The sequence below is a fragment of the Ipomoea nil genome, unplaced genomic scaffold (assembly GCF_001879475.1).
Source record: "Ipomoea nil cultivar Tokyo-kokei standard unplaced genomic scaffold, Asagao_1.1 scaffold1576, whole genome shotgun sequence".
NCBI classification, from domain to species: Eukaryota; Viridiplantae; Streptophyta; class Magnoliopsida; order Solanales; family Convolvulaceae; genus Ipomoea; species Ipomoea nil.
The window spans coordinates 247,466-260,302 of NW_017618004.1; the positions used below are offsets into that span (position 1 = coordinate 247,466).

At 30.1% G+C, this 12,837-nt stretch overlaps 1 protein-coding gene across 1 annotated transcript; it reads right to left on the reverse strand.

Moving 5' to 3' along the window:
* Positions 1-485: 485 nt before the first annotated feature.
* Positions 486-6,767, reverse strand: LOC109190384 (bidirectional sugar transporter SWEET1-like). The gene is made up of 6 exons (XM_019340848.1): positions 6,654-6,767; positions 6,531-6,567; positions 5,713-5,808; positions 2,688-2,967; positions 1,710-1,829; positions 486-788 (listed from the first exon to the last, which is right to left on the reverse strand). Exons 1-6 carry the CDS (start codon positions 6,694-6,696, stop codon positions 630-632), a joined length of 735 nt encoding a protein of 244 aa, XP_019196393.1. The 5' UTR covers positions 6,697-6,767; the 3' UTR covers positions 486-629.
* Positions 6,768-12,837: the final 6,070 nt, after the last annotated feature.

Sequence of the window (12,837 nt, forward strand, 5' to 3'; positions counted from 1 at the left end):
TACTATTAGTAACCATTCTCATTCCACTCTACTACCAAACATGTTAAATACTTTCACCAAAACCCATTACCATTACCAAGTATTTGATACCCATTCCGATTCCGATTCCTATGTGCGAACCAAACACACCCTAAATGTGCCACATTGAACCAACTTGATTATTAACGTGAGTGACCATGCACTTTCATTTTTTTAAATAGGTCGGGAGTTGAAAGCCCTCTCTCGTATAGAAAAGCTATCACTTTACCTTTTAATTAAGTCGGCTCAGTGCGAACATAGATTAGTTTTAATATGATATGAGTTTAAATGTAACTCTTATAATTAGAAGTAGTATTATAACACTATATATATATTTTTTGAATGCATTATAACACTATATTAATTAAGGATGAAGGTAAAATTTTTTTAGTCTAATTATTGAAATATATAAAACGATATTTATATAAAAATAAATGATATTCTACCCTTAAAAGCAATCAAGCTGGTGGCCCACTGAACATTTTCTCCATTTTTTTTTCTCTCTCTCTCTTGAATTGGGTCTCCTCGTGGCTTTAGTACAATTAATTGAAAGAAAAAGAAACATAAAATAGCAGAGCACATTGTGATTGAGTAAATAATCTGAAAAGTAATTAAGCAGTTCCATCTTGACCGTTCACTTTGTTTCCATTCCCCATCTCCACACAACCATCACTGTTGTTAGCTTTCTTGCCTTCCCCTTTGTTACCACGATATATAGCATACAATATCAGCTGCACCATTCCCAACAGCGATCCGACACCGTTTGGCACCTGCATTACATTACATTACATATTATAAAAAGAGAAAATAATCAAATAAACACGTCAACAGTAGCAATAGCGCAGTTAAGTTATTAAAAAAAAAAACTAATTAAACCATTAAACCGTAGTTAGACTTTTGAATTTGTAAAAAAAAAAAAAAAATACAATTAGCATTTTTAGCAAGTTAGCACTTTTTTAATTATTTTTTAAATATCAAAATTAAATTAAATTATTATTATTCTACATTAATTCTAAAAATATACGGAGTACAATTTAGTGCCAAATCATAAAAAAAAAAAAAGTCATATGTCACGTATATATAATACTACGTAACACAAGTTACGGGATGATAACCTGTTAAAAGTTCTAATTACACTTATTTTACAAGTTTAAGGGTTTAATCTAATTTTATTTTTCAGTTGAATAGCCTACTTTTTTATTAGTTTTAGAGTTTATTTAATCATTTTGCCTTGTAAAAATTGTGACGAGTACTACTTAAATGTGTAAGTGTATGTGTACTTCAAGATAATGAATATTGTACGACAACAATGTGAGTTTCACTCTATGTATTTTGTCATTTGTCTTACGTTTTTCTTGTCAAAATTTTAATAATTTGACATAAAACTTCTTATAAAATGTCTCACACTTATACCACTAGACTAGATTATAAAGTTTTAAATGGTGATTTTGAATTTTGAATTTATACTTAAGATTCTTAATTAGTTCTTAGTAATTTAAACATTAAATCTTGAATTTTTAATTTATAATCGTATGATTTTGTAAAATTTATAATAAACCAACCGAGATTTATATTACTTAGTGCATAACATATATATATATTCATTTGAATTGAACTACGTACATATTATTTATCAAGTAAGTATGTAGTAATGTAATTGAATACAAATAATTAATTAAATAATTACTTACTGCAATGAAAGGGTCCTTGCCAAGGAGTCCATAGACGAACCATGAAGTACCACACAGGAAAACGAACAACGACAAGAAGAATGGCATAAACTCCACGCTTTTCGTTCTAATCACCATCATCTACGCATCAAAAAATTTTAAAAACAAAAAATTATCTTCATTAATATAAATGTTTGGCTAATTAGCATTTTGTAACTCCAAAATGCTAAAATTTAAAAAGTTACTCAAAGCAACTTTTTCAATTAGCTTTTTTATAAAAGAAATTATACCAAACAGCTATCAGCTAGCAACTAATTTACCAAATACGTTTCTACAATCAACTAATGTTATCAACTAGTTATACCCTCTAATTAACCCAATCAGCTAACAGCTAACAATCATTTACCAAACAGGACCTTTATCACAAATCAATGTTGCAGAATGCACTAGGGGCTCGGGGGCGCCTAGTGCCTAGGCACCCGTCTAGGCGGCCGGGTAATTCGAATATATTGTCTCAACTTTTTCCAGTAAATGTTAGGAGTTGTTAGACTATTATAATCATCCAAACTAGTCAAATGCATATGTTAGATGGTTAGTTGAGTACACAGTTGGAGAAATATAGAAGAGAAGTAGCCGAGCATGCAAAAAAATCACTCGATCGACTGAGTGGGGCACCGACTCGGTCAAATTAGGCCCCCAACTCGATTGAGTTAGGCGCCCAACTCGACTGAGTTAGGCACCCAACTCGACGCCTAGGTTGTCTAGTTGGCCCGTTAATCGATTGACTGACTAAAAGCAGCCTAGGACGGATCGAAATCACCTCGGTCTAGGGACGCGCTTAGTCGGTGCCTAGGTGGACCGATTTTTACAACAATGTCACAAATACGGAGTAATAAATTTTATATTTCAGGACATTATGCCAAGATGCAATAAAATAAACAAAAGAAAATAAAATAATGTTGAGAGCTAGGATATGATAGACATATAAGACATACATACCATGATAGAGAGAGGAGAGCCATACATAATGATGGAAAAAATTGTAGCAGCAAAACCACAGAGAAGTTTCCTGGCATGGGCGTGAAGAGCAAGCAGAGATACCAAAGCGACTGCAGAGAAAATAGAGAGCACCACAGCCAATAGGGCAGAGATTTTGGCCTTTTCTCTCTTGGGCGCAAAGATGAGGAAAATAAGCACATAGATTCCCTCAAGCCCTGCTCCTGTCCCATTGATGATTGATACCAGTTTGTTGTTTGGTGATACCAGTGGCAGACCATACCTATTATATATATATATATATATATATATATATATATATATATATAGGTATCTCATTGTTAGGATTAAACGTTTATCACTATATCAAAAGCTATCGTGACCTAATTTTAATACCACTTATTAGGATCAAACGATTATTATGCCTAAAGCTATATCTCATAGTGAATGCGTAACTTTATTTCCTTATATACGTACAATTACATTTTCGAGAGGCAGGGTGCTGAACTTGACTCTTCACCGGCGTCTGCCCAACAATCCCCTAGCCACCCATTACTAGACTTGACCCTTTACTAGCCTCCGCCCAACATACACCAAAATCAACATTTTTTTTTTTTTTTTTTTGGGTTTTGCAAAAACTATAATTCCATTTCAATTTATTTTTAAGGGAAAATGACACTTTTTCCCCCTCAATTATTTAGGTAAGCACATTAGCCCCCTCAATTATTCTAAAAGTGGTGATTTTTCCCCCTGATATATTAAATTGACATTTCTACCCTTAAAGTAAACATTTTATTTATTTTACTTCTCCAACAAATTATCGCGTATACGTAGGGATGACCACGGTTCAGATCAAACTGAACCGGACACTATAGCAATTGAATTAAAAGTTACCGGTTATGATTCAGATCTAGAACCTAATATTTGGATTTCAATTTATTAAAATTATGAATAAAAAAAAAAAGATCTTGAATCGTGAATCGGCGGTTCTGGATCCGGTTCGTGATTTTGAACCGTCTTTATTTTAAAATTTTATTTTTTATTTTAAATAATCTAAATTTAACAATAAATATATTTTATTTTTTCAGTTCGGAACATGAATCGTCCGTTCCGGTTCGCGATTTTAATAAACTCTAAATATCGTGTTTCGATTCTAAATTGTAATTGGAATATTTTGGTTTGGTTGCTATAGTGTTTGTTTGGGTTGAACCAAATTATTGTCATAATTTGTTGGAGAAGGAAAATAAATGAAATATTTATTTTAAGGGTAAATATGTCCATTTAACATTTCAGGGGAAAAGCAGCCACTTGAATAATTCAGGGGGAAAAAATGCTATAAGTATATAACTTAGGGGGAAGAAGTGCCATTTTCCCTATTTTTAATATTGTTTGAGTGGTTAAAGATTAATCTCATGATTTAAAAAAATGCAAAAAGGCCCTTTCAGGGAAAATTAGAAATACAAGTAGGGATGACAATTCTACCCGCATTCTATGGGTTCTCCGCATACCCGCACAATTTGAGTAATGGGTGCGGGTATGGGGAGATTTTGTATACCCGCGCGGGTATGGGGGCGGGTGCCGGGAGGTATCCTCGCCCCGCACCCGCACTTATGTGTGTGTTATTAGTATTCATTTATTATATAAGTTTATAATTAAAAATGCATAATGAATTAAACTTCTTTATGAGCTAGTGCCTCAGGGATTCAATTGAATTATAATCTCATTGTCTTAGTCTTTTGTTTATGAAAATTGAATACGAACAACACAAATAACATAATGAGTAATCGCTTAATACAATTTATACTACCAACACAATTTTAGTTCCAATTAAGGACTAACTTCATTGGCTCTTATTAAATTTTAGAGTTATGTTCAAACTTATAAAAAAATTCATGTGATAATTCGAATTGTAGTATAAATTTTTTATTAGATTTAAGTATAATATTAATAATTAAAGTTGCGGGTTGAATATTACCCGCACCCACAAAATCCCCGCAGGAACAAATATGGGGTATGAATTTCATTACCCGCGCGAGTGTGGGTGTGGGGAATGAGTTGGGAATGCGAGTGCGAGGGCGGGGGATATATCCCCACACCCACCCCGCCCATTGCCATCCCTAGATACAAATTACATATATAGAATAGTTTTACAAAGTCGTACATTCTGCTTTATAAGTTGTGCTCTTCTCTATATATTTTTGAGAAAGCACAAAGTACGACTTTATATATAGAATAGACGGCATTGTAAAATTTTCTTGTAAAATAATAGTGCTATTTCTTAAAATTTTCATGAAAGTCATAACACCTTTAACAGAAAGGATATCAGCCCTTGGTCAATCAAATTATGGGATGCAAATTATTAATTTTTTTTTTCTTATTCATAATTAATTTTATTTTCTGATTCAGAAAAATCAATTTTCTCTCTATAATTAATTCTCGATAATCTGTATTTAAAAAAAAAAAAAAAATCACCCCTAAAAAACACCCTGGCCTCCGGCCTCTTACTAAAATTTTTTTTTCTTTAAGGGCATTTTGATCATAAATTAGGTTGAAAAATAAAGAAAAAATGGCACGGCTGAAAATTATGGAATTTCCGACCACCTGAAAATGATCTTAAATCAAGTCGAAAGCCTTGTTCCGACCATTTTTGGTATCCAGAAAAATTTTTGTTGCTATTTCCGATCACTTTTTAGCTTTCGACTTGATATAAGATCACTTTCAGGTGGTCGGAAATTACATAATTTCCAGTAGTGTGGGTGAAAAAAATTTCCCCATCTCTTTTTATTTTTATTTTTATTTTTTAATTATTATTATTACCAATGATATGTTATAGTAATATATATTGAAACAAACTTGAAAATTATATGACATTTGAACTTATTTTTTATATTTACTAAAAATAGAAAAACAAAACATATGTAAACACAATACATATATGTTATCTTTAAGTAGCATAGAGTACAGTTGTCTTTGGAGTTAAGTATATAATATAATATAATATAATTAATTATTTGAACAGACGACATACCAGGTGGAGAGCAAGCAATTGAGTAGTGTCATAACATATGGTATTCCAGAAAAGTCCTCAGTTGATCTCTTCTTAATCACCCTCTTGAAAGTAATCCTAAGACAAATAATTAATAACAAATTAATTACCAAAAATAGAAGCAGCGTTAATGTTTTTTTTTTTTTTTTTTTTTTTTTTTTTTTTACCTAAAATTTTCACCGTAAAACATAGTGACTAATCTCCTTGCTGAATTGTAGGCACATCTTTTGTGCATTTGATTTAAGTTATCACATTCTCAAAAATAGCTCGTTACCAGCAATAATTTAAAAGAATGATATTTTAAGAATTGTGAAAAAAATTAGGGTGTGTTTGGTTCATTAGTTTAGCTATCGTAAATTAGTTGTTAAGTGATAGCTCATTACATGCAAAATAACATTCTCAAAAAGCTTATCGAAAAAATTACTTTGAACAACTTTTTGAATTTTAGCATTTTAAATTGTATAACCAAGTTAAACATCTAATAGGGTCAAATAAGTTAAAATTAACTGATAAGCTAACTATATTACGACTTTTTTTTTATTCAATTATTTGGTTCATTGAAGGAATAAATCTGAAAAATTATATACCAATGTTGGATTAGTTTGAGGAATAAAAACATAAATATACAACAGATAAAAATTACACTTTACTGGTAAAAAAAAAAATCAAAATAAACAATGAAATAAATTCATTTCCGTAAATTATATTCAATTTTGAAGCATTCTATGAATCAAACATGCTATAAGGATAAGGATGAATATTGGGAAGAGAGAGGGAGAGCTAAGAGTATAATATCTCACACTGGGGCCAAGAAGAGAAATAAGCCAGTAATGTTCCCTGTTGCATGAATACAGTAATTAATTAAATTCATTATTTAAGAATTTATTTAGTTTCTTAAAGAAATATGGAGGAAAGAAGTATACCAAAAACTCCGAACGTAGTGTGAAGAGCTTTGACAATCGCCATGGCGGAAATATTGAGATGTACTTTCTGGTCTAGAGAGATAGAGAGACAGAGAGAGGGGAGAGAGAGATTTATCAAAACACTACACGGATAATATCCATATACACAGACCTATATATACACATTATATATATATATATATATATATATATATATATATATATATATATATATATATGTATGTATCATGTATGTATATATTAATATTAATAATATATCTGGAATAGTATTGCGTGCCTGTGTAAAGTGTTGATAAACGGTGCGGTGGTTGATGAGGTGTGGGTGTGTGTTTGTATTAGCAGCATGCATAAATTCTGCCAAAATATAATGAGTTTTTGCTTTGTCGTATGGATACTTTTGCTTTCATTTCGGTGTATTATTTACGTGAAGTGTATGTATTATATTGTGGGTTTGTATAATTGTATCCCGTCCTTATCTTTTTATATATATATATATATGGAAGTGTTCGGTGCGAGTATTGCTTCTCGTGCGATTGTGTCGTGTTGACAGACCTTAAGCATTAAAATTGCACACCTTAATTAAGTACACAAACCACAAACCACGCACATTGAGTATACACAAACAAAGCACCTTAAGAACACAAACCACGCGCACCTAAAGCTTTAGGCCGACGCACTTTAAGTATGGACGGAGCGAGAAAATTATTTGAGAGGGGACGAAGTTTAAATGATGATAGAAATGTCAATTACAAAATATCAAACAGTCATAATTAGATTAAAATACAAAATACATTATAAATTATAATAGAATGTTTTTAATAGATTGCATGATAGTTAGAATTGGAGCAAAAAAATATACTTGAGTGTGATCAAAATGTGAAAATATTAATGACAAAAATATGAAACATAATAGATAAAATAATTTGAATAACACTATATTCATAAATATTTTTTAATTTTAATTTTTTTAGTTAGATCAACTTTAAATTTTTCTAAATTAATTCGAGTATACTCTATTAACTCTATTACAATGCAGTATATGTTCATAACTACTTTATCAACCTACTGAAACACAGAGAATCAATAGCGCATCCACTGAGACTTGAACTCACAACCTCCCGTATGAGAGTTTAACTTGGCTAAGAGAGTGTTTAATTTAGACTTTTTAATCTAAATGTTGATGCTGCAATCCGCCGGAGCTCCTATTTTAAGCATTGATGGCACAAGGTATTCTAGAATTAAATGTTGATGATGTAGTCTGAGAGGATATGAACAGGATTGGTATTAGCTGGATTTTACGTGACTATCGGAGAAATTTTGTGGCGGCAAGCTAAGTGCGATGGGTAATTAGATGGGAGCTGGTTTACTAAAGGAGGCTAAAGCTTTGACTATCCGAGAAGTATTGAGTTGGTTAAAGAGATAGAATTATGATCATGTCACCATTGAAATTGATGATGCTCAGCAAATTATCACTCAAATGCCTCTTGAAAATCTTTCGCCATATGGTTTGATCATATCCTTCATGATATTAATAGGTTTCTATATTTATTTTCAAATGTTAATCTCTATTTTGTAAAGCGTTCTGCTAATGTTGTGACTCACTTATTAGCTAGGAATGCTAATTTATTGTTATAGAGTCGATTTTGATTTGATATCAACCCATTTTTCTTTTTCATATTTTGTGTAATGACTTGATGAGAAATATATAAGTTCTTTGTGGTTTTGTTTCAAAAAATAAAAATAAAAATTGAAGCATTGCTGGAGGAGATACGGGTTAACGTAATGGGTAATAAATGTTATAATCTTGTATTTGTATGTTGTGAATTAATATCAATGCAAGATGCCACTTTTACCATAAATTATATGTTTATGGTGTTTTTTCTTTCTGAATTATTTATATATTTACATTAATTCCTCAATTATTTCAAAAATAGTGATCTTTTTCATTCTGTTAAATGGGCATTTAACGGCTAAAAAGAGAAAAATAGATATTTCATTTAATTTTTCTTCTCCAAAAAAAATAAATTGTTTATATGTGAAAAAACAAAATAAATGAAAAAGAAACCGACACTATTTGTAAATATTAGAATTATAATTTTAAACTAATGTTAGTAACAGAATTAAGACCTAAACACAAATAATTTATTAATGTTAATTTTACATTGAAGTCCTAATTCTATTATTAGCATTAGTTTAAAATTGTAATTATAATATTTGTAAATAATTTCTATTTTTCATATTTATTATAATTTTCGCATATAAACAATAATTTGTAGGAGTAAGCAAGTGACTTAAAATGCCTATTTTATCTTTATTTTTAATTGTTCGAAAACCCATTTAAAATAAATGAAAAAATTGTCAATTTCAAAATAATTGAGAGAGTTCATATGAATACATGAATAATTCAAGGAGAAACAACACTACAAGTATATATAATTCAGGGAAAAAAATACATTTTTTCTAATATCAATTTTAATGTGATTGAATGAAATATGGTTACATCAGATATTACGAAATTTGATGACCACAACGATAATGCTACGTCCATCAAACCAAAATAATAATAATAATAATAATAATAATAATAATAATAATAATAATTCCTATTCACGAGGTGCATGCATGTATTGTCAATCTGACCATACTCACCTTTGTCGGGTTATTGATTTGCTTTCTACTACATCTTAGACGATAGTCGATAGGTTATTTGACTGGGGATCAGACTGATAAATTCCAAAATAGAATTATAAAAATTAATCAAAAGGCGTGACATAGATAAAAGAAGTTTGAGTTATTAAAATATGATTCGACTAAATTAATTTAATCTTGTAAAATATAGTATTATATAAAATTATAAATAAATTACTTACCAAATTAAAAATAAAAAGTAATAAAGTTTATCCATTTCGCACCCTTACTTAAGTATGATAAGAATTACAAATTGATATGTCCTTTTTAAAAAAATAAAAATAAAAGGGATATATTCATCATGACCTTCATAGACTTTTAAAGTTCATAAAAATTTTTAAAAGTCTATAAAAATTATGATATACAAAGTTATGATAACATTTTATTTTGATACGCAAATTAAAGTTACGATAACATTTTTCTTTATGAAAAAAGAATAATGGTCAACATTTTTTCAACATGCATTTGTAAATACTAATGGTAGGTTTGTGACTCTATTACAATGCAGTATCTGTCTATACATCGAAATTCGAACTTGTGATGAGGGGAGAACCACATAAATGCCATTGAGCTACAAGATAATATTTTGATTTTTATTCTATAAGATAATATTTTGATTTTTATTCTTTCTACCAACTTTTTATCTCTAACTTCTAAACTTTTTCTACGAATTTTTTTTTTCCCTAAATACAAGAACACAACAAACTTTATATATGCTATCTTCAAATTTTACTATATGTTCTTCGTATAAATACTTTGATGGATCTCAGCACTGCACAATGCTTACTTCCCCACGTTTAACCACAAAGTTCTTTGGTTATTTGATTGTCATATCATTCTTAAAAACAATTGGTTATAAGTAGGTGAACAGTAACCATTTAATCGCATCCTTCCATGGTAAGTCAAGTCTTGAATTGAGTAAGGGCTGAACTCAACCGACGCCCAACATACTTGTACATTTTGATTTTTATTCTTTTTTTGTTTATATTTATGATAGAAATTTTTTCCTTTTTTTTTTTTTTTTTTTTTTTTTTTTTTTTTTTTTTTTTTTTAACACAGGCTGTTGCAAACAACGACAGACTATTATTCACAACAACCTGTTGATCATCAAATTGTTTAAAATTTTATAAGTTAAACCCTTTCAGGGATCAAAATGGTGATTTCCATATTTTTAAATTTTTATCAATTTGGTCCATGGAAAGATTTAATTGACGAAATTTTAAAAATTTTGAGGATCAAATTAGTTGAAATTGAAAACTAGAGACTACATTGACAGTTGGAAACAATTGAGGGACCAAAATAGTAATTTTCCCTTATTATTATTATTTAATTAAAATAATATTTTTTTGATATACTTGAAATTGTTTCATATTAATATATAATTGCTCGATTTTTTTATTCACTATAATAAGATATATGCCTATGAATTTATGTACATATAAACTTATAAAGTAAATACACCTTAATACCTACATATTTAATTGATTCACTTATGAAAATATGTTTCTAAATTGAATAATAACTATGAATTTTCATTGATTTACCTACAACTTTTTTTGTAAGTAAATTTCATTTTTTTTTTTTCATGTAGTGATTGCTTCATAATGATGAGGCCATGGGCCTCCGGGGGCTATTTTATTGAGAAGATCTTGGTCCAAGAGATTAGAGTGATCCATTTTTATTTGTGAAATTTTGGCGAAGAAGAATAAAAGTCATGGTGTGTTAGAAAGAAAAGAGAGGTTTTAGGACTCATAATAGAGGTGTTGATGGCCTAAGGAGAAAGGAAGGGTGGCCTAAGTGGGGTGGTGTTGGTTCCCAGTTGTTATATTATAGACCGCGGTGCATAATCGATTATGCACCGCGGCCCATATACGGCGCCGTTTCTTTAAGTAAAGAAACGGCCTGCCGTTAGAGTTAACGGAGTCCGTTTGTTTGGTGTATTAAACACCAATTGACACTACAGTATATCCAAACCGACACTGCAATTATATCAAAATGATACTGTAGTTATAGTGAAATGAAACTGTAGTGTATATAAACTGAAACTGAATAACATTTCACATATTTGAGTGTATATTATACAATGAAGCTGTAATTATATCAAAATGATCATGTAGTTGTGTTTTAATAAAACTATAGTGTATATAAAATTAAATTAAATAACATTTTCACATATTTGAGTCTATAAATATCGAATGAAACTATAGTTATATCGAAATGAAACTGTAGTTGTGTTCAACTGAAACTGCAGTGTATACAAAATGACACTGAATAACAGAGTTACTTTTTGTAAAAGGGTGCGAAACGGCGGAAATAAACACTGTTAATTTTCATTTAAAAAAAAAAGACGCGCGGTGCATAATATAATTTGCCGTTGGTTCCGTAGAACAAGGGGGTAGCATCTAGGATAATAAAATGATTATTTCGTATTCTCATTATATACATTTATACTCAATTTTTATCGTGGATTCGGTCCCGATAAAACTATCAATATATATTGAAAATATTTTAGTAAATCAATCTATATAACATAAAATATAATGCTTAACGAAGCAAGTTAATACTATATTTTCATAATTAAAAGGGAAAAGGGTTAAATAGACCCTTCAATTACATAGGTCAAAATGCAACTAATTAACCCCTTAAACTAACAAAAGCTTTTGACTTATAGTTGAAGGGTCTATTTGACCTTATCCCTTATTAAAAGTATATCTTTAAAAAAAAATTATATACGTAGTATAAAGTAATGTTACATTATATTTTAAAAACTATTCTTTTTTAATACTCCGTATCACATTCATGAACCAAACGCGATTAGTGTCAAAGGCACATTAGGGAATTTGTGGCAAATTATGCTGTGCATCCGTATGCACCATGCATGGTGCATACGAATGCAAAAATGACGTCGTTTTAATAAAACGCGCGTCTCTTCTTAAATAAAAAAATCAGGTTCGATTCCCAGCAGCAACATATGAACTAAAATTCCATAATTGATGAACTATAATTCCATAATCGATGAACTATAATTCCATAATCTAATCTATGAACTAAAAATTCCAGAATGAATGAACTAAAAATTCCAGAATGAATGAACTAAAATTCCATAATCTATAAACTAAAATTTCAGAATCGATGAACTATAATTCCATAATCGATGAATTATAATTCCATAATCAGTGAACTATAATTCCATAATCTATGAACTAAAATTCCAGAATGAATGAACAATATAATGTTGTTGCTGGGAATCGAACCTGAATTTTTTTTAAAGGGGAGACGCGCGTTTTTTAATAAAACGACGTCGTTTTGGCATCCGTATGCACCATGCATGGTGCAACGGATGCACAGCATAACTATTGGGAATTTGTTGGTTTCATCATCGAAAGCAGGTCCAGATTTTGGGCTGTGCAAGCTGGGCTACCGCACAGGGCCTCAAATTCTAGAGGGGCCCCAAATTTTAGAAGCTCAATATTTTATTTTTACCTAGTTAGTTTAG